Raw genomic sequence first — 18,362 nt, 5'->3', positions numbered from 1 at the left:
CATGTCTTCCTAGGAGAGTTTTCTTTCTCAACCAGGTGGGCCTAGTCTTTTATACCTGGGTCTTGAGTCTAGGTAGGGCCTTTGATGGGAGAAGAATTTAAAAGCTCTGGTCCATATGTGTGGTGTGCGTGTGTGTGTGAAAGAGAGACTCAGAGGCTGGCAGAGATGATATCCTGGCTCCCTTCATGGCCTTCTCCAACAGTAGCCGGCTGAGGGTGCTGAGGTGCCTCGTTACAGCCTCATGAGAGTACAGGCCTAGGCTCCCCACCTGCCTCTGCTAGCCTGGGTTTGGGTGTGGTCATGGGTTTTGGCTGGCCTATTGTCTACAAGTTTTCCGTCTTGTTTTGCTACCCCTTTCCTGGGCTTCTGGCTGGAGAGAGGAGGTTTCTGTTGGGGCTTTTCTGGTCTGTGCCCATTGATATTTCCAGGTTGCCAGCTTCTTCAGCTCCAAGTCTGGAATATACGGGGCAAAAAGTGAACCCAGGAACTTACCACTGTGTGACTTCTTGGGTCCTGCGGTTCCTAGCCAATCTGCCACTTTCTGTTCACCTTTCAGAGTTTTCTTATGTTTGTTTCATACAGACTGTCTAGAGTTTTTAGCTGTACATAGCGGGAGGAATATGGAATTTTGTCTAATCTATCTTCCCAAAGGAGAAGACTCATCAATAATTTGTTAAGAGTGTGAAGACTTTAGCTGGGCATGGTGGCATGCGCCTGTAGTCCCAGCTACTCAGGGGGCGCAGGCGGGGGAAGATTGTTGAGCCCAGGAGTTCCTGGCTGCAGTCAGCTGTGGATTGCATTGCTGCACTCCAGCCTGTCTCTTAAAAAATAAAAGTGTGAAGAGTCTTGAGTTTGAGAACCTCTGCTCGAAAGGATACAAAGTGCAGTAAGTCACAAATTCTTGTTCTTGGGTTTATAATCTTGCTGTGAATGTGACATATTAGAAGTTTTTAGTATTTAGCACTTTATGTTAAATGATATTTTTTTTAATAAAATAAGCTATATCCAATTATTAAAAAATAAATAAATAAAATAAAAGCTCTGGTCCTTTGTAATTGACTTATACATTGGATTTCTATTCATATACCAACCCAATGATAATCTCTCATCTTGATTTGGGTGAGTCTTCATGGTCTCTGAAACTAACGGATATGTTACAATTCAGTTTTCATCTCAGCAGTAAGGAATATTATGTCCACAGCCTTTCTTTCCTACCTGTCCTTGGTATTTCTTCTGTCTTTACCTCTCTTTAAAATGTATAGTTGGTTTGAGGTTTTCTTTCCCTTTCTGTTCATTTCAGAAAAGCACATACAAACTTGTAATTTCATCTACCTAGAGACACCTATTATTATTACTTTTTTTTTTTTTTTTTTTGAGACAGGGTCTCTCTCTGTCACCCAGGTTGAGTGCAGTGACACAGTCATGGCTCACTGCAGCCTCCAACTCTCGGGTCCAAGCATTCCTTCCACCTCAGGCTCCCCAGTAGCTGGGACTACAGGTGCTCACCACCACCACACTTGGCTAATTTTTGTATTTTTGTAGAGTTGAGGTTTTGCCATGTCTCCAAGGCTGGTCCCGAACTCCTAAGCTCAAGTAATCTGCCCACCTCAGCCTCCCAAAGTGCTGGCATTACAGGTATGAGCCACTGGGCCCAGCCGAGACCACTGTTATTAATACCTTGGTGTATAATATTATTAATACCTTGGTGTATGTTATTCCAAATGCATTAATTTATTATTAATACCTTGGTGTATGTTATTCCAAATACATACACCAAGGTATTAATTTATTATGTATTCCAAATACATTAATTTATTATTAATACCTTGGTGTATGTTATTCCAAATACATACACCAAGGTATTAATTTATTATGTATTCCAAATATGTTAATTTATTATTAATACCTTGGTGTATGTTATTCCAAATACATACACCAAGGTATTCTGTCCATTAATTCACTTAACAAATACGTATTGGTCACCAATAAAGTGTCAGGAACTGGTCTAGATATGGGAAGTATCACACTGAACAGTATAGACAAGGTTCATATTCTCATTAAATAGCAGAAGACGATAAATAAATAAGTCCATGTTAGGTAATGATAAGTGCCTAAAAAAAGAAAACAGGATAAGGAGTATAGAGTGGTTAGAGAAAGTATTTTGGATAAAGTGATACTCAACGCTGTATGCTGATTTACATATCTTCGTTGATTCTTCAAGTGTATTTTATTAGTTCTTCTCAGTATATCATGAACATCTTTCCATGTCAGTAAATACACTTCTATAATACCATTTTTAACAACCTTATTTTTTGTTGTTTTGTTGCATGGTTAAGCATAATTTATTTAACCAATCAAATCACCTGTTGTTTAACATGATAATTTCCGTAGGATAAATGTCAAGGAGTGAATTGCTGGGTTAAAGGGTATGCAGTATTTTGAGGTATGTAATGTATTCCTAGATTATCTTCTAGAAGATGGTGCCAGTTAATACTCCCACCAGGAGTGTATGAACTCTCCCATCCCCTACCTGTCTGGTGTGATCTCTTTAGTGATTCTTGAATAGGATTCAGGTAGGGAAAGCGTATCTTTGAAACCCCAATTGTTTCCCTTTCTCTATCCTACCTTTTTCCCTGCATGAGCCAATATTCCAGGTACCCAGCTCTTCATCTTATATACTATAGAACCCCATTCATAGTGAGCCTCTGAGTTGCAAAAATTATCTTTTTTTCCTGTGCCTTACTCCTGAACATTAACCAGAATTCTCATTTCCTGAGTGCCTTGTTCCAGCTTGGTAATAAATTAATTCGTATTAAAATATTTGCTGTTGATAACTTTAATATTAAGGAGTTGATATATTTTTAAAAAGGATACATGTTAACAGTGTTAAATTTTTTTTTTTTTTTTTTTTTTTTTTTTTTGAGACAGGGTCTCACTTGTTGCTGAGGCTGGAGTGCAGTGGCACAATCTTACCTTACTGCAACCTCCGTCTCCTGGGTTCAAGTGATTCTCGTGCCTCAACCTCCCAAGTAGCTGGGACTACAGGTGCACACCACCATGCCCGGGTAATTTTTATATTTTTAGTAGAGATGGGGTTTCACCATGTTGGCCAGGCCTGTCTTGAACTCCTGGCCTCAAGTGATCCGCCCATCGCGACCTCCCAAAGTGATGGGATTACAGGTGTGAGCCACCACACCTGGCCTCTAAAGGTGTTAAATTCTAAAAGTGATATTTTAGGCAGTTAAGAATGTTTTTTCTAGATTCCTTTAAATCATTCTACATAGATGACTTTATCTATGTGTAGTTGTATAGTCTGCTTTATCTATGTACACCAACCCTTCTCTCCAGTTTTTCATACCAGGATGCATGTGATGAGTTCACTATCAGCTATTTTCTGCATTTGCTTTGCTTAGCCTGTCAATTACCCTTTCCATATTGGTTTTTCTTCCCTCCCTAGTCATCATAATTTTCAAATTTAACTGTTTAGTTGCATAGGTAACATATTCAACATTTACTAAAGGGTATACAGTGAAGAGACTCCTACCCATCCTTGTTCTCCACTTTCCTTCCCCAGAGGCAGCCAATGTTTCCACAACCTTGGCTGTTCTTCTAGAGATATTTTAGGCTATGTAAGTAAATATATTGCCATTATGATTTACTTTTTATGCTGTGATAGCACTATGAAGTCAAATAGTTCTGTGTCTTAGAGACATGTTTCTGTTAGGGTTCCCCCCAACTTGTGCAGCTTTAAACACTGGAAATACGGTCATATGGCCCTATTTCTATTATTATGGCCACTTACTATTTCTAAGAGAACACAAGTCTAGATTGCCTTGAATTCCTTGTAAGTACAGATTTTTCCCCTCTAGGAATCAAAAGTAAACAATGAGAAGTTTCGTACTAAGAGCCCCAAGCCTGCCGAAAGCCTCCAGTCAGCCACTAAGCAGTTGGATCAGCCCACTGCTGCTTATGAGTATTATGATGCTGGCAATCACTGGTGCAAAGACTGCAACACCATCTGTGGGACCATGTTTGATTTCTTCACTCATATGCACAATAAGAAGCACACACAGGTTGGTATCCTACTCTCTGTTATTTTCACTCCCACCCTCACTCTCTTCAAACTTCTATACCCCTATCTGCATTGCAAAGCCGGAAAAGGAAACATTCTCATATGGGCAGGAGCCCCAATCTGAAGAGCGAAGAGACACCAACAAAGGAGACACCATCCCCAGGGCTCAGTCCAGGGGACTTGGCTGTAACTAAACACCATGACAAGTGTAAGTGAGGTTTCTGCCTCTTTTGATTCCTTGAGTACCTGATTTTTTTGTTTCATTTTACCTTTTTCTGGTACTTGCTCTAACATGTGTTTACCTTTTCCACAGGTGATTTCCATTTAAACAGTTGGCAGAGGGGGTGGGGGTGGGTAGCTGGGGGCTTCTGGTCCCCTGGCCTTATTATGGGGGAAAAAAAAGAGAAACGTGGGTCATTGAGCTTTTAGTGCTGTTGTGTGAGCACATCTGCCTCTTACAAATAGACACTGGATCCCTACAACAGACCTTGGGCTTCAAAGACCCAGAGTGAGGCCAAGCAAGATGCCATAAAGCGTGCTGACAAGATAACTGTTCCTGCAAAAGGTATGTTTCCTTTTTGCCTCCTTTGTGGTTTCCTTACATTTAGTTGAGGAAGAGGTGTCCCTGAGCTAACATTCTAGGAAGCAGCATAGCATGAGACAGCCATTCCTTTTAACAAAGCCGCAAGAATGGCTTCTGTGTACAAAACAGTGTACTAGGTCCTGAAGCTATAAAGAGATCTATAAGACCATGATCTCTACCCATACGGCCAAAAATCTACTACTCACAGATGTTAAACATAGACATGTCACTTAAAACAGAATTGTCTTTGTCATTGGCTTATGGGCCCAAAATCTTACTTGTTTGGAATCCAGGTTAAAAAGGACAGGAGATGCAGTAATTTAACTGCCTTTTCAACTAAGAACTGTACAATATTTTGAGTCATTGTTATTAAGGGGTAAGTGGAGAAGCAGAAACTTCCTTTGTCTTTAAACTTTTCAATTTCTTTCTTTCTTTTTTTTTTTTTTTTCTGAGATGGAGTCTGTCTCTGTTGCCCAGGCTGGAGTGCAGTGGTGGGATCTCTGCTCACTGCAAGCCCCGCCTCCCGGGTTCACCCCATTCTCCTGCCTCAGCCTCCCGAGTAGCTGGGACTACAGGCGCCCACCACCATGCCTTGTATTGTTTGTATTTTTAGTAGAGATGAGGGTTTCACTGTGTTAGCCAGGATAGTCTCAATCTCCTGACCTCATGATCTGCCCACCTCTGCCTCCGAAAGTGCTGGGATTACAGGCATGAGCCACTGTGCCCAGCCCATAAACTTTTCAATTTCTTACCTTCACAAGTAGCCAGTGCTGCTACTGTATCCTTGAGATCTACAGAAGATAGTTTCCTCAGTAATTAATACCAACATGAGAGATCATCATAAAATGGTAATGGGCTATTTGGGAGTATAGTTTTTGTATCTCCTGAGATGCTTAGTGCTAGTTAGGGTTTGAGGAGACTCAGCAACAGGAATTAATCTGGCACAGGAAACTCCTAAATTAACCAGTTAATGTTCCCAAGAGGTAGAAGAAATAGAGGACTGTAGTTCAAGCCTTAGGTTGGAAAGACTGTGCCATTGGGATTCATCTAAATACTGCTTCTGACTTCAAAGTGGGTAAGGCCCTCTATACTGTAACCATTTTACTGCAAAGGGGTGGTGGGATTTCCATTGGTTGCTGTCATTCTGGGTGGAATCGACTTATTTCCTTGACTTTTTTCTACTTCTTCCAGGCTCTGAGTTTCTGGTTCCCATCAGTGGATTTTATTGCCAGCTCTGTGAGGAATTTTTGGGGGATCCAATTTCTGGGGAGCAACATGTGAAGGGTCACCAACACAATGAGAAATACAAGGTTGGTCTTTGTAGTAGGCTGTGGAGTTTCCAACTTTTCTGAAGTAATTATTTTGACTTTGTCAAATGGCGTCTGAGCCAGAAAAAGCCATTGACACTTCAAATTCCATATAACCTCTGAGTTCTCCTCAATCCTAGTGGGAGATGCTCAGCAGATAGCATCCCATATGTCCTTGAGGAAGATTATTCTGGGGATTTCTACTAAATGAATTCTAACAGTAGCAGGGCCAAGATTTTTTTCTCTTGTATTTTCACCAGTTTTTGAGCCTTTATCTTTTTTCTTCCCAGAAATATGTGGATGAAAACCCATTATATGAGGAGCGGCGGAATCTGGACCGCCAAGCTGGCTTGGCTGTGGTCCTAGAGACAGAACGGCGACGGCAGAGTGAGCTAAAGCGCAAACTTAGTGAGAAACCAAAGGAGGAGAAGAAAGAAAAAAAGGCAAAGGCTGTGAAAGAAGTAAAGGAAGATGACAAGGTCTCTGAGAAATTAGAAGACCAACTGTCTGAGGGTAGGAACTCCCCTGAAAAAGCTGAAAATAAAAGGAACACTGGCATCAAACTCCAGTTAAAAGAAGAGGTAAAGAAGGAATCACCAACATCTTCTTTTGGGAAATTCAGCTGGAAGAAGCCAGAAAAAGAAGAGGAGAAAAGTTCAGTGGTGACCCCAGGTATCTCTAAAGAAGAGATTGTAGAAAGTATTAAGGACAAAGAGGATGGCAAAACTGAAGCTGCGAAGGCAAAGCCTATCAAAATCAAGCTCTCTGGGAAAACTGTTGTTGCACATACCAGCCCTTGGATGCCTGTTGTGACAACTTCCACACAGACTAAGATCCGACCCAACCTGCCTATCCCATCCACAGTACTCCGCAAGTCATGTTCAGCCACAATGAGCAAGCCAGCTCCTCTTAACACCTTTCTGTCTATTAAGTCCTCTGGAACCACTGCTAAACCTCTGCCAGTGGTTAAAGAGTCTTCAGCTGATATCCTCTTACCTCCAGACATCATCTCCAAAGCATTTGGAGGGGAAGAGGTGATTCTAAAAGGGTCTCCAGAGGAAAAAGTGGTGTTGGCTGAAAAGAGTGAGCCATCTCATTTACCTGAACAAATACTACCACCTCCTCCACCACCCCCACCTCCACCACCTCCACCACCCCCCGTTATACCTCATCCAGCTGCCCCGTCTCCTGCTCAAGCAAATGCTATCTTGGCTCCAGTAAAATCAAACCCAGTTGTATCTCAGACTCTCAGCCCTGGCTTCGTGGGTCCTAACATTTTGAACCCAGTGTTGCCTGTAGCCATCATGGCCTCAGCACAGCCAGCTGCCATTCCTTCTGATGAGACAGCTCCTGGGGTGAGTGAGAGTGACCGAGACCAGACCCTGTTCTCTGTATTAGTACGTCCTCCACCACCCCTCTCAAGTGTGTTCAGTGAACAAGCCAAAAAGTTAGAGAAGCGAAATTCATGCTTAGCCACAGCCAATGCTAAGGACCTGTATGACATATTCTATAGTAGTGGTGGAAAGGGGGCCCCTGAGACTAAGCTAAGTGGTGGTCCATTGGCCAATGGGGAAAATAGCAACCTCTCTAGAACCAAAAGTTCAGACACCTCTTCTACTTCTCCTTTGAACAGCAGTGCATCCCAAGAGGAGTTGCATCAAGATGAGGGTTTGGTCACTGCTCCTATAGTTAGCAACTCTGAAAAGCCCATTGCAAAAACTCTGGTGGCCCTAGGGAACTGGTCAGTTGTAGAACATGTAGACCCAAAAAGCACAGGCAGCACCTATGGCTTCCTACAGCCTCTGACAAGGTTGTGCCAAAGCAGGCCTTATGAAACAATTACCCCAAAGACAGACACTTTGGCCATTTGGACCTCTAGTTCCTTCCAGAGTGACACTAGTAGGGATATATCTCCAGAGAAGAAGAGTGAGCTTGACCTGGGAGAGCCAGGACCACCTGGTGTAGAACCACCTCCTCAACTGTTAGATATACAGTGCAAAGAATCTCAGAAGTTGGTAGAAATCCACCTCAGAGAATCTGTTAACCAGGATAAGGAAAGCCAAGAGCTCCATAAATCTGAGGATTGTAGAGAAAGTGAGATAGAGACAAACACTGAACTGAAAGGAAGGGTAAAGGAGCTGTCTGAGGGGATAGTTGATGAGGGAGCAAGTACCAGCATTGGACCCCACAGCATAGAAGATTCTAATTTGAACCATGGGAACAGATACATGTGGGAGGGAGAAGTAAAACAGCCCAACTTGCTAATGATTGACAAAGAAGCTGAACAGTCCAATAAATTGATGACAGGAAGTGAAACTCCAAGTAAAGTAGTGATCAAATTGAGTCCACAGGCTTGCTCTTTCACAAAGGCAAAATTAGACTCATTTTTATCAGAAGCTAGGTCTTTACTCAACCCACAAGATACACCTGTGAAAATTTCTGCCCCAGAGTTGCTTCTTCATTCCCCAGCCAGATCAGCTATGTGTTTAACAGGTAGTCCACAAGAGCAAGAAGTTTCAGTTGTTAGTGAGGAGGGGCTAGAAAATTCAGCTCCAGAATCAGCTTCTAGAACTTCTAGGTACAGAAGCTTCAAACTCAAAAGAGAAAGATCAAAAGACTTTCAAGTTAAAAAGATCTATGAGTTGGCTGTTTGGGATGAAAACAAGAAGAGGCCAGAGACCTGGGAGAGCCCAGAGAAACCAAAAGCAGAAGCACTGGAGCTACAAGATGTCCATCCAGAGTTAACAGTGACAATAGAAAGCAAGGCCCTAGAAGACTTTGAAGCTACAGACTTAAAGGTAGAGGAGCTTACTGCCCTGGGGAATCTGGGGGATATGCCTGTTGATTTCTGCACTACTCGGGTAAGCCCAGTACATAGATCCCCAACTGCGTTGTCTCAGAAAGTGTGTGAAGAAAATTCTATATCACCTATAGGGTGTAATTCCTCTGATCCCACTGACTTCGAACCAATCCCATCTTTTTCTGGGTTTCCGTTAGATTCTCCCAAAACCTTGGTGCTTGACTTTGAGACAGAGGGTGAACGAAACTCATCTAATCCCAGGAGTGTTAGGATCCCTTCTCCTAACATTTTGAAAACTGGACTTACAGAAAATGTTGACCGTGGCTTGGAGGGCCTAGAGGGAACACACCAGGCCCTTGACCTGTTAGCAGGAGGAATGATGCCTGAGGAAGTAAAAGAATCTTCCCAGTTAGACAAACAAGAGTCACTCGGATTGGAAGTAAAAACAATTAATTCTGCAGGACTTGGGCCATCTCCTTGCCTTCCAGACCTTGTTGACTTTGTCACACGGACCTCTGGAGTTCAAAAAGATAAACTATGTTCTCCACTCTCTGAGCCAGGTGACCCTTCTAAATGTAGTTCCCTGGAGTTGGGGCCATTACAGCTAGAAATATCGAATGCATCTACCACAGAGATGGCAATTCTGCAAGTAGATGATGACAGTGGCGACCCTCTGAATCTGGTTAAAGCTCCAGTGTCAAGGTCCCCTCCAAGGGAGCAGGTAATTGAAGACAATATGGTCCCTCAGGAAATGCCTGAACAGGAAGCTACAGTTGGTGCCATCCAGGACCACACAGAACCCAGTGTTCACAGCTAAGAATAAATACCTAGAGCTACTTGTGAATGAATCATTGGTTTCTAGAAATCAGATGCCCAGATGATCCAGGACTAGTTTGCTATCTCATCTGGAACCTACACCAAGAGATGCAGTCAGCATCTTACAGTAAATGTTCATGGAAGCTAAAAAATTTACCTCCTTTTCCTTTTCCCCTTAAAACACCAGACAAATCGATAACAACTTATATATATATATATATGTATCTGTAAAAATGTATTTTCTGTTAATTTTTTTGCCAATTTATTTTCTCCCACTTTGTCATTAAAATCAAATGTCTAACTGGCTCACCACATAGTGTGCTTTGATTGTATTTTGGCTTTGACTCTGCCATTTCTGAAATGGGGAGGATGGAGGCAACTGACCTCTCCAATTGCTGTGTTGTATTCCTACCCAATTTCCTGGGCAGTTGATGCATCTCTGGGAAAAACACCAGAAAGCTTGCTGAAATGGAAAACTTGGAAGAATTGTTCATCTCTTAGGCTTCCATTTGGATGGGCCTGCCTTAACATTGTTTGAAATGCAGCGTGAGTAGCTCTTTTGTTTACTGTTTACACCTCTTATTGGCATGTCAACTCCTGTACTTCCCTTACTCTGTTGCCTTTGTTGAGATGAATTGTCCTGCTAACCCACAAACCTGTTTGGAAATAAACGTGGAAGAATATCTGGCAGGCTTACTTTTAGAAGACGACAAATCGGTAAGGCTTATTCATGGTTCATTGCCAGGAGCAGATATGCTTTTGAGATCACTTTTATTTTTGAAATGGCCTTTGTTCATTGTATTGTGATCCATTAACACTTTGTATTAAATTGTTTAGCAGCCATTTGTGTTGTGAAGGGATAGAAGATCTCTGAAACTTGTCTTGAGATTAAACTCATTCCCTGTTCCACAAACCCATATGTATCCTTTCCTCTACCTCCTCCTTTCCCAATTAATTTCCACCATAGTATGATGTTTTGGGTTGTATATTTTGTTAAAAAAGATTAAAGAATTTATGAGTTGGCTTGGACAAGTTTAACTTTATTTTTAATGTGTTAATTACTTGGAATAAATGCATTAATCTCATGTTTCCTTCTGGATTTTTGTTTTGAAATCACACACATTTGAACTCCAAAGGAAAACTAGAACAGTGAATCCCTGCTGCCCTATTGTCTATCCTCACCCCCAACCATGCTTTCCTCACTTGTCAGAATTACTTCATGCCAGAATGTTAGGATATATAGTCTGCCCCAGCGCAGCCTGGATGGGTAGTGAGTAGGCAACAGTTGTCTGGTATTGGCATCTTCCTATTGTGAAGCTTTTTATATACCTTTGTGTTGACTCTCCATAGGCTTTTCTGGGAACTGAGCTCCCCTAGGACAATCAGGTTCTTGCTCTTGGGAATTAGGGATCTCAGTCCTCAGATTTTCTATCTCTGTCCCAGTTTCCTCTTGATATCCCTGTTGTCAGCAGTTTATAACCTGACTCAATAGGGCCTTCAGAGTCTTATTTACCCACCTGTTCCTCAAAGATAATACAAAATTGCCAATCTGTATTAACCTCCCTGCCCCTCCAATTTCTTTTTTCCTGTTTCCTTATGTACAGAGCTATAAAATCCCTAGGTCAACAATGGGAAGGATTTTTAATTTTTCTTGACTAGTGTCAATTTAGAAGTCATTCTGGCCTCTCTTATCATGTTATGGAAAGGACACAGATTTGGGAGAGCTAGATCCTTGACTGTGCCTCAGTCATTTACCTTGCTGTGATTTTAGACAAGTTAGTTTACCTTACTGTATCACAGAGTTGTTTTGTGTTCTTTCCTTTGAGATAAGGATTGTTATCTTTATCCTATCACCAATATGTACAGGGTCAGGGTATCCTGCCCATGTCACCTTTCTAGCCCTGGTTTTTAGGACAAAGCCTGGGTTCAATGCAGTTTTCTTGCTTGGAAACCATAGACTAACTCAAAAGATGCCATTTAGAAGAGTTTAAACCCAAGTAAGCTTCAGAGAGATTTGTTTTCCCAGAGAACTACTCCCTCCCTGTTCTAGCAGGTTATAGGAATTCAGGGAACATGATTTTTAATGCCACTTTGTGCTGATTTTCAGTCCTGTTCACTTAGTTCCACTTCCCGTTAGGGAGAGACCGATGGTTTTAGGGAAAGAGTCGGGAGGAGGTAATCATATCAAGATCCCAATCCTAACCTTACTTCCTCAGAGGGCGTTGGAATCTTTCTAGGTTAGGAGGGGGCCACTTGAGTGAGAAGAGAAAAAGGCAAAATTTATTGTAGGCAGAACTAGTTCAGGTAGCTAGGGCTGGAGTACTTTGAGCCTAAGCTTTGGTAGTAACTCCTCTTACATTCTCTGGATAACTTCTCAGGATTTACACCAAAGGCATCTACCAATCTGCGGCTTTTTCAAAAATAATGCCCACTTAAGAGTTGTGGGAGTGTCATTCTTTATATCTTCCTTGAACCAGCAGAGGGAGAACTTTGAGGATTCTGTATTCTGGGCAGGAAGTGTTGCTGCCTCCTTCCTTTTGGTTAGTGGGATCTAGCTTTGGAACCTATCCAGAGAAGACAGGTGAAAGGAAGGACAGAATTCTAACCCAGTAGCTGGAGATAGAGCATATTTTTTTGTTGTTGTTCTCTACTATCACAGTACTGAATAAACTTTCAACTTAGGAGACTTAGGCACATGGTAGAAATGGGCCCTGAATTTTAAATGCAGCTTATGGTGTAATACAACTATGTTTTAAATTTTACAAACATCAGGAACAACTTTTATCAGACATCCTCATTTGTGAGAAGCAGATGATCAGCAATTACGTTTAAATTTGGGCAAATACCTAATTTTACCTAAGGTGTATAAATAACCTGCTAAAAATTCCCCTTGGCCTTACAAATGGGGGCTTCCTGCTTTACAAGCCATATTATATTCACAGGGCACGTAATACTCTGCTAATATTGCTGAATAATATAGTTAAGTATTCTTATTTCACCCATGACACTTCATCTTTCTAAAACGTCAAAAAGTTGATATTTTGGTAGCAGAGCATGCCAGCACATAGTCCATTTATCAGTCTGCCAGATTCAGGGACTGAGGAAGAATGGGGTGGGGAGGTGGACATACAGGACACATGCATCCAATAGGAACATGAAGTGTAATTTTAAAAATTGGAAGAGGGTTCAGAGAGGATGTAGCCTGTAACAGAAATAAGTGAGGTAGTTTCTTTTATATATATGGTTTTATATATACTATATATAGTTTCTTTTATATAGATTATATAGATTATATATATAAACATATATAGGCAAGCTTTGTTAATATATTAATATATATCCCTAAAACTTGGTTCTCACCTTAACAAAGCTTACGTACCAAATCTAGGATAAGAACCTAAACAAAGTCTTCATTTATTAACAATTTATGTGAGAACATGGACAAATGGAAATAATTTTGTGAGCACATCTCTTCTTTAGAGTTTAAAATTGCAGTAATGTTTATGTAATTTTTAACTAAGTTATGTATACAATATTCATCGATAAGCCACAAAGTTGAATTTATAATGAAAATCTTCTACTCTTAAAATCACAACTCTCCTGATTTGCCCTCAATCCGTATACACTTTCAGAAGAATACATATAAAACATCTATGTTTATGTTGTAGCACTTAACATGGTTGTAATTTTACATTTATGTTTCTTTGATTAATATATGCTCCCCTTAAGTACATGATAAACTCCCCAAAGCAAGAAGTCTGTCTTTGCTTACTACTTTTTTAATCATTGTATTCACAGTGCACAGTTGTCTGGCATATAGCAGGTACTCAATAAAAATTCATTGAAAGAATCAATGCAGTAATAGTAGCGGTTTTTATTAACAAATTGTAAATACTAACAAATTATAAGTCGGTAAAAACTAAATTGCCTATTGTATTTTCTGGGTGTTCAGCACTCTAGAAGCCAACTGTTCTCTTGCTTCTGTCCTGGGTCTTTGTATACAAAGCACTGTATCATTGAGACATGTCAAGGTTGCCAGTGGTTCCCTCACTTCAACAGCATTCTGGAATAATGGTGCCAGGCCATGATGGGAACACTGCTTCTGCAGCTCCTAGAAGAGAAACTGAGGATGAGAAGGAGTTAAACTGACCTTACAGTTAGCAAAAAAAAAAAAGGTTTTGGGGATCCAGTTTTCAGATGGCCTCCTTTTTCCTTCCAGCCAGACTTCATAAGCATGTTGAAGTCAGTCAAACCCCAAACCCCTCTGATTGTTGAAGAAGTAATTCAACATTTATGGTCTCCAGCATCCTCTTGTCATCTCATCAAAACTAAATCGTAACCAAAGAAGGTTGCCTTTGGGAGAAGGAAAAGGAATGCTATCACTTTTTATTTTGTATCTTCTGTTTTGTTTCAACATTGTGACCATGAAAATGCATTTTATATAAAATATAAATGTTTTATAAACAAAATATGTATACATGCACACATATGTATAAAATGATAATATGTAGTAAGAGTTATCCAGTGCTGTGGAATTATAGGCCAGTTTTTTTTTTACCCCTCTGTATACTTTTCTGTATTAAAATTATTTTTTTTAAGTTGTGTCTCTCCTACTCAGTGCATCCCTGTTTTCTTTCACACCTCTTGTCTGTTTTCCATCATTACAAATAGGTCCTGCTGCTTTTCCCTCAAGACTTCCTAAATTCTCCTATTCCCATCGATGCTGGGCAACATACCTTCTTCAAGAATGTCTTACCATTCTTCTTCCTCTCTTCCTCTTCCCGTTCTTTCCCCAACCTCTGTTGAACTGGTTGTTCATTAATGTTGTACAAGCACTTGGACATTAAATGATATAAATCAAGATACCTGTTTCACAAAGTAATACAGGTACACAAAAGATAACAAAGTCTTTGTCACATGCAAAAGGACAGAAGATAACATATCTAGATGTAATGATTTAAAGATTTACAGGCTTTGGTTCCATTTGTGGAGGATTAGGCAAGAAAGGTTTTGTAGAAAATAAGGGAAATGAGTATGTTTAAGGGAAGTGAACGAACAGGGTGAAAACAGGCAGAGTTACATAACGGGAGAACAAAAGGTAGAGGATGTGGAGAAAGCAGAGATAAAATCAACCATATTAAGATATTATTTTCTTTCGTCTCTCTGATACTCTGCCCCTGCTAAGTTTCCACCCAGCCTTCCTGTAACCACCTTCCTAAGGATGACTATGTTCACATTGTTACTGACTCTCACCCACTTATCTTCCTTTCTTTTCAGGGGCAATTCCAGAAGTCTTCAGATTTCCAAAAGGAAGGACTGCAGCAGACATTTCTGCCCCCAGAAAGGCAGGGATAGAAACCACAGAGGCCACGGAAATGATGGGTGCCCTTGTGGCCAGTAGGCAATCACCTGAAGGATCTGACTTCCAGAAGGTGGGTATGACTGATGGGGGTGGGTATAAGTTGTAGAGAAGATCCTGTCATTTTAGCTGCCAGGAAATGATGAGTTGGGTGATGAATGTGTATATTGTTGTACCTGCAGAGGATGAACAAGATTAGAACGTACATAGAGGGTATGTATTTTAGACTTGCCACTCCTCACCTCATTTAGCATTGAATAAATTATTCCTGAAGCCCCATCTCTCATTTTGTGCATGATACTTACATTAAAGCTATAGAGTTCAGGTCTTCATATTCTTCCTGGGCCCTGGGCTCCAATGTGCCCCTAAGTAGAACATCTCTTATCTTAGTTCTAGCCTCTTTTATTGGTCCATACAAAGACAAAGTAAAATTGGGTATATCGTTAGAAGATTGGGCTATGAGTAAGCAAAGGAGACTCAGTGAAGTGGGGACAATCATAAAGGAGATGTTTGATCCTTCGATATCAGACTACAGAGCAGCTGTCCACCAGTTTTCACTCAGTCTTGTACTTGTCCCACACACATTGAAACCTCTGGTACACAGTAGCAGGCAAGCATCATTTCAAAACATCAAGGAAACCCATTACTCTCTGCTCATTTAAAATGCCAGTAGGGGACCAGGCATGGTGGCTCATGCCTATAATCCCAGCACTTTGGGAGGCTGAGGTGGGTGGAACGCTTTGAGGCCAGGAGTTTGAGACCAGCCTGGCCAACATGGTGAAACCCCATCTCTACTACAAATACAAAAATTATCCAGGTGTGGTGGCGCACACCTATAATCCCAACTACTCAGGAGGCTGAGGCAGGAGAACTGCTTGAAACTGGGAGGCAGAGGTTGCAGTGAGCCAAGATCATGCCACTGCACTCCAGCCTGGGTGACAGAGCGAGACTCCATCTTGAAAAAAATAAAAAATAAAATCCCAGTAGGGGCTGGGCATGGTAGCTCACACCTATAATCCCAGCACTTTGAGAGGCCGAGGTCAGCAGATCAGTTGAGCCCAGGAGTTCAAGACCAGCCAGGCAACATAGTGAGACCCTGTCTCTACAAAAAATAAATTAGCCTGGCATGGTGGTCCATGCCTGTAGTCCCAGCTACTCGGGAGGCTGAGGTGGGAGGATCGCTTTGAACCCTGGAGGTTGAAGCTGCAGTGAACTCTGATTGCACTATTGCACTCCAGCCTGAGCAACAGAACAAGACCCTGTCTCAAAAATAAATAAATAAAAAACTAAAAATGGGCCAGGCGTGGTGGCTCATGCCTGTAATCCCAGCACTTTGGGAGGCCAAGGTGGGCAGGTCACCTGAGGTCAGGAGTTCGAGACCAGCCTGGCCAACATGGCGAAACCCTGTCTCTACTAAAAATACAAAAATTAGCTGGGCATGGTGGCATATATCTGTAATCCCAGCTACTTGGGAGGCTGAGGCAGGTGAATTGCTTGAACCCGGGAGGTGGAGGTTGCAGTGAGCCTTGATTGGGCTACTGCACCTCAGCCTGGGCGACAGAGACACCATCTCAAAAAAAAAAAAAAAAAAAAGGGCTGGGTGCGGTGGGTCATGCCTGTAATCTCAGTACTTTGCGGGGCCAAGGCTGGCAGATCACTTGAGGTCAGGAGTTCAAGACCAGCCTGGCCAACATGGTGAAACCCTGTCTCTACTAAAAATACAAAAAATTAGCCAGGCATGGTGGCGGTCATCTATAATCCCAGCTACTTGGGAGGCTGGGAGGCTGAGGCAGGAGAATCGCTTGAATCTGGGAGGCAGAGGTCACAATGAGCCAAGATTGCGCCATTCCACTCCAGCCTGCGTGACGAGAGCGAAACTCTGTCTCAAAAAAAAAAAAAAAAAGAAAAAAAAGGAAAAAATGCTAATGTGTACTCTTTTTTTTGAGACAGAGTCTTACTTTTCGGCCAGGCTGGAGTGGAATGGCGCAATCTCAGCTCACTATAACCTCCACCTTCCGGCTACAAACAATTCTCGTGCCTCAGCCTCCCAAGTAGCTGGAATTAAGGCATGTGCCACCATGCCCTGCTAATTTTTTTATTTTTAGTAGAGATGGGGTTTCATCGTGTTAGCCAGGCTGGTCTCAAACTCCTGACTTCAAGTGATACACTCGCCTTAGCCTCACTAGGTGCTGAGATTACAGGCGTGAGCCACTGTGCCTGGCCAAAAAATGCTAATAGGTACTTTTGTTCCTCTTTGTACTTTGGCATTACGGGCTCAGAAACACAGTGGGAATGAGAACAAGAACCTAGTAAAATTTAGCTGACCTTTAAATCCTGTAAACTCTGAGGTTTATTTAAATCTAAGCTGTGTCAATTCCAGATTTATCCTGAAAACTATTAGCCTGGTTTTGTTTTTTTGTTTTGTTTTGCTTTTGGGGTTTTTTTTTGAGACAGAGTTTCATTCTGTTGCCCAGGCTGGAGTGCAGTGGCGCGATCTCGGCTCACTGCAACCTCTGTCTCCCGGGTTCAAACGATTCTCCTGCCTCAGCCTCCTGAGTAGCTGGGATTACAGGCGTGTGCCACCATGCCTGGCTAATTTTTGTATTTTTAGTAGAGACGGAGTTTCACTATGTTGGCCAAGCTGGTCATGAACTTCTGACCTCAAGTGATCCGCCCACTTCGGCCTCCCAAAGTGCTCGGATTACAGGCGCGAGCACCACGCCAGGCTGGTTTTGTTTTTGATTTGTAAGTCCAGGCATTTTTAGAGTCCTGGAGATCTAGTTTACTGCCCAAATACATCTATGGTTTTAGTAACTTTCGGAAATTTTCATGATATAAGCAAAGCCATCAGTGGAATAAGAAGTCAATAAAGAGCAAAAAGTACCTCAGGGCCTCATGTTGCTAATATATTAGTTAAGGATTACTTATTCCTGAGGCATGACCTGGTGGATCAAGCAACAGAAAGCAACCTGGTGCTAGGGCTACCAACACGTTGGTCACCACCACTTTCTCTCCTTTGTTCCAGCCCAAGATCTGTTTCTTATCAACTGTCACATTCCTCTGTTCAGGGACAGTCAAAGATGTTGGTCACAAGCTTTCATACAAACTATGACTCACAGCCCTACCTCCATCACCTGCTTTGCTGCTTAGACCTCAGTTCTCCAATGGTGTCTGAGTTGTACTGATCTGGGGGATAGGTGAGGGAAAGGGAACATTTTTTAGAATACTGTTTTTCCTTTCGGACTTCTTTTTTCTGTTATTATTATTCAAAAAGCTTCATTTTTATTTAGCTTTCTGACTTCAATACTTTCACAACGATTTTCTGCTCTTCAGTAAGGAAAGCACGCTTGATCTTGTCATGAACACATTTAACACACATGGAACCACCATAGGCCCTGCTGACATGTCTTTTTGTTTTGCACGAT

General features: G+C 41.7%; 1 protein-coding gene across 1 annotated transcript in view; it reads left to right on the top strand.

Annotated features, from left to right (window-relative positions):
- ZNF318 (zinc finger protein 318) overlaps nt 1-10,663 on the top strand; it is a 34,876-nt gene extending 24,213 nt beyond the window's left edge. The window contains exons 7-10 of the mRNA XM_032140322.2: nt 3,870-4,073; nt 4,538-4,637; nt 5,847-5,965; nt 6,253-10,663. Coding sequence (XP_031996213.1) covers nt 3,870-4,073; nt 4,538-4,637; nt 5,847-5,965; nt 6,253-9,579 — 3,750 coding nt within the window. The 3' untranslated portion in view covers nt 9,580-10,663. The remainder of the gene's footprint in view (nt 1-3,869; nt 4,074-4,537; nt 4,638-5,846; nt 5,966-6,252) is intronic.
- Nucleotides 10,664-18,362: the final 7,699 nt, after the last annotated feature.

This window comes from Hylobates moloch, unplaced genomic scaffold (genome assembly GCF_009828535.3).
Source record: "Hylobates moloch isolate HMO894 unplaced genomic scaffold, HMol_V3 SCAFFOLD_20, whole genome shotgun sequence".
Classification (NCBI taxonomy): Eukaryota; Metazoa; Chordata; class Mammalia; order Primates; family Hylobatidae; genus Hylobates; species Hylobates moloch.
This window is presented reverse-complemented; position numbering and strand designations above follow the sequence as displayed.